Source organism: Gavialis gangeticus, unplaced genomic scaffold, assembly GCF_001723915.1.
Source record: "Gavialis gangeticus isolate Ggan-Ray unplaced genomic scaffold, GavGan_comp1, whole genome shotgun sequence".
Classification (NCBI taxonomy): domain Eukaryota; kingdom Metazoa; phylum Chordata; order Crocodylia; family Gavialidae; genus Gavialis; species Gavialis gangeticus.
Window position 1 is genome coordinate 111,629,530 of NW_017729031.1, and position 3,989 is coordinate 111,633,518.

Sequence of the window (3,989 nt, forward strand, 5' to 3'; positions counted from 1 at the left end):
GGGGGGGTGGGGAGGGGCAAGGTGTGGGTGGAAAGGCTGCAGGTTTCTCTCCCCCATGCTACCTCCCAGCTGTGTGCCCCTTCTCCACCCAACGAGCCATTCCATCCAGCAGCAGGCAGTGACTCCACTCTTGCTTCAGCCCTGACTCTGGGGCCAAAGCTGAACTGCTGTCTGTCTTGGGCTGGTACACATATCCAAGATGAGGCTCCCCCCCACCCCCCATACACACACACACAATGCTGATGGTTGGGGGAGCAACTTTTGTCTTGGATTCAAGTAAATATAGTAAAACTGTTTCAGTTGCTTTTTTACAGTTAGGGAGGTACTGGGCTAAGGCTTTAGAGCTTCTTGGTTTAGTTTTGTCAGCTATATGGTAGTCATGTATGACACTGGCAGTGCAAGAGCACATTGAAAAAGCCTACATATGGTATGATCATAATCTAGCACAGTGGGGCCCAGCCTTTTTGGCAAAGGTACTGCAAATTAACCTGCATTCTCCCTGAGTACAGCTGCAGTCCCCTTCCTCTGCCCAATCTTCTGCTCTGCTTTCTCTACCCTCCCCGCCCTGTAATCCCTGTCCAATCTCATCTGCTTTCTGTTCCCTGCCCTGCTGTCTCTTCCCAGTTTGCAGCCCTGTTTTCTTCTTGTCCTGTCTGTTGCTGTGCTGCTTGTCCCTACCCTGATCTGCCATGTGTCCCAAAGGCTGCTTGTGGTGCATGTGCCACTGGTTAGTCACCCCCGTCTAGTAGAGTGGTTTGCAACCTTGTCGGTCACTTTACTGTTCCACAACTTTTTCAAACATGGCAGCATCCTGGGTTGAGAACTACTGTTGTTCTCAACTGGGTGTCGCTGCTGCCATGTGAAACTGTCCCATGCACCTGGTGTGAAGCTTGACTGGGAAGGTCTGTAGCATGTATGCATTCTATTGCCTCAGTAGGATTTTTGATAACCCTAAAGTAGACAAGAGAGCTGGCTCATACTGCAGCCTTTTCTTCCACTCTTGCACATTATCTCCCAGAAGCAGGTGTGCAGGGCAGATGGAATTGTCCTGTGCACCTCTGCTTCTAGGAAGAGCATTGGGATGGCAGAAAGGGGTGCAGACTGAAAAGGGATGCAAACTGGCTACAGCATGAGCTACTTCTTCTGACTGTATTAAGATTATCAGAGAACCCTAATGCAGGAGGAGTGAGTGTATGTGCTGCAGCCCCTTTATGCAGGGCAGCTTTATCTGGCTGCTGCCACTTCAGCAGCCCCTGCGTCACATCCCTTCCCCCCCCAGTTGAGAACCATGGTTCTAATAGATATGGTATTAAGCATGACAGGTGGTTTTTGTCCTAGCTGACACATCAGCTTTGTGACATTACACACATTATTTAACCACTGAATTTTTTTCACCTGGAAACAAAACTTTACTTTTAAAGCACTTTGAGACTCATAGATTAAATGAAGTAGGTTCCCAACTTCTAGCTTGCTAAAGTGTTAAAGAATTTCCGGTTGACTCTGGTTTTTAAATTGTTGTTTCCTGTGGCACTCATTCACGTTTCAGATGAAAAGCATGTTATGGATGCAGAGGACGTATGGGGTGACTTGTCTGGATTACTTTAGTCAGAGTATTGGTTTGAAGTGGGTTCCACTTGCTTTTTTGTGATAGTGAGGAATTTAACTCTTGACAGCACTGGATATTTATGTAAATGGGTGCTATCTAATCTTCTATAACAAAAGCTTTGCCTCTCCACCTTAATCCTGATCTGCGCCCTCTTCCTGTTTTGAATTTCACTTTTTTACCAATTAGAGGCAACTACTGTTAGACAGATGGACACTTTATTAACTTGAATTATGATCTGATTAAGACTGGAGGTCCATTTAGAGTGGCTATTGGGAATTTGAATTGGCAGTCCATCTAGCCCCACTTCTTAATGCTGATGGAAAATGCATGTCTTGTCACTGCCCTGCTGACTACACGCATTTAGTTTAGAAACCTTTTTGTTCCTAACTAAGGTTGCATACACATGTTCAAATGATCTGGGAAAATGCTAGGTTTGTTTTCCTGCTACAGAAATTTGCCTGGAGACCCCTGAGCAAACATTTTAATGCTGAGTCCCTGTAGAGCAGAGAGCTTGCAATGCTGACACTAGCACAGCCAAGAGCCTCGATGCACCCATCTGTATGACCTGCAGGCTCCCTCACACTGCCTGGAGACAGATGGCAGTGGTGCACAGGGCATCCCTGATTTGCCTGACCTAGACTGCTTAGGGTCAGCCTGTTATCTCCCTATAGCACCATGTGGGATTTGTGAAGAGGGTGTTCTGCTCCCTGCTCCACTGGAACAGGAGAGTCCAGCCTAAGCAACAGTGTCTCAGGGGAAGAGAAGAGGAGCAATGCACCTGGGATGCTGGGAGAATGTTCTCTGACTCTTATGGAAGAAATGTGGCCTAAATCCATATAGGAGATAGTCTTAAGTCTACTGATGCCTTGAATTCAAGTGATGATGAAGCAGAATTGTGGTGGGACAGAGTTCTGGAGTGAATGGTAGGACTTAAAACATAGGAGTTGCCACCTGTCATAGTCCCATACAGCCATTTGCCAGACAAATGTGCAGTGCTTTCCAGGTAAGGGAATTTGACCTGGCTGAGTAAGAAACACTTGGATTTGTTTAGAAGCTGAACTGGATCAGTGTACAGGCAATGTTAAGTGTTGGTTAGAAAGTTAAAACACTGCAGTGCTTTAAACTTCACATTGATTAGTGACTGGTGTATTAATGTTTCTTTTTTAATTTTCCTTCAGTCAAAACAGGAAAAAATGGCGTGCAGAGATAAGAGCATGCAGGATCGGCTGAGGCTGGGTCACTTCACTACTGTCCGGCATGGGGCATCTTTCACTGAGCAGTGGACAGATGGTTATGCTTTCCAGAATCTCATAAAGTAAGGGCAGAACCTCTCCTATTTATCTGCAAGACAAAGAAAATCTTTCTCATTATATATAATGCTAGTCCCTCTCATGCCAAAAATTTGACTCATGAGTCTTGTGCAAGAATTGGATTGGCCTTTTGACAGGAAACACGTTTCTCTGACTACCTTTGAATCCAGAGAGTGAACAGTACCATTCCAGTTGAAACATTGACTTGAGGGAATAGAGCCGGAATCAAATTGTCACAGTTAGGGTGGTGAGAGCCCTGGAATTAACCTCTGCTCTCTCAAAAAGTCAGTGTCAACTTAAATTTTAAAACACTATTTTTCCTTGCTAAAAATGAAATTTGATTTAAATGCCTAAAATGTTTTTAGAGTTCAAAAGGTTCAGTACGTCTACACAGCTGGCATGTCTTCCTGTACTTTGCATTAACACTTGATTACTCATCTACTTCTATTACTTGGAAACCATCATAATACATCTGCCCATTTCTCTCCTAGGCAACAGGAGAGGATAAATTCCCAGCGGGAGGAGATTGAAAGACAACGAAAAATGTTAGCAAAACGGAAGCCACCTGCCATGGGACAGACCCCTCCAGCAAGCAACGAGCAGAAGCAGCGTAAGAACAAGACCAATGGAGCAGAAAACGAAACGTACGTTGCGTGGCTTTATTGGGGCTTTCTAAGGCTCCCTGCTTTTATGGAATAAGAATTCTCTACCTGTTTCTAGGCTTTATTTTTTTAGCTTCAATGGCCGTTTGTATAGACAAATGTTGGAAAATAAGTGTAGTCTTCAGGGCTACAGCCAGGTGTTCCTGAATATTTTCTGGTGGAATAGAACGAGGATACCTGTCTCCAAATTTGTTATGATAGCTGTATCTTTTTCCAGTATTTTTGCTGTATTTGATTGGTGAAACATGGAAAAGTGTCTTTGTCTGCTGTAGAAAATCAGCTCTAAAATTAAATACTCCCCCAAAATTTCAGTACATTTTTCCAATGGGTCCACCTTTAAAAAAAAAAAAAAAAAAAAAAAAAAAGGGGGGCCCAGAACAAAAGCAAGTACCCAAAATTATGCCTTCCAAA

The 3,989-nt window shown here is 44.2% G+C and overlaps 1 protein-coding gene across 1 annotated transcript in view; it reads left to right on the forward strand.

The window, feature by feature from the left end:
* TLK2 (tousled like kinase 2) overlaps window positions 1-3,989 on the forward strand; it is a 100,185-nt gene that overhangs the window by 57,742 nt on the left and 38,454 nt on the right. The window contains exons 10-11 of the mRNA XM_019523588.1: window positions 2,785-2,921; window positions 3,408-3,560. Of these exons, the coding sequence (XP_019379133.1) occupies window positions 2,785-2,921; window positions 3,408-3,560 (290 nt within the window). The remainder of the gene's footprint in view (window positions 1-2,784; window positions 2,922-3,407; window positions 3,561-3,989) is intronic.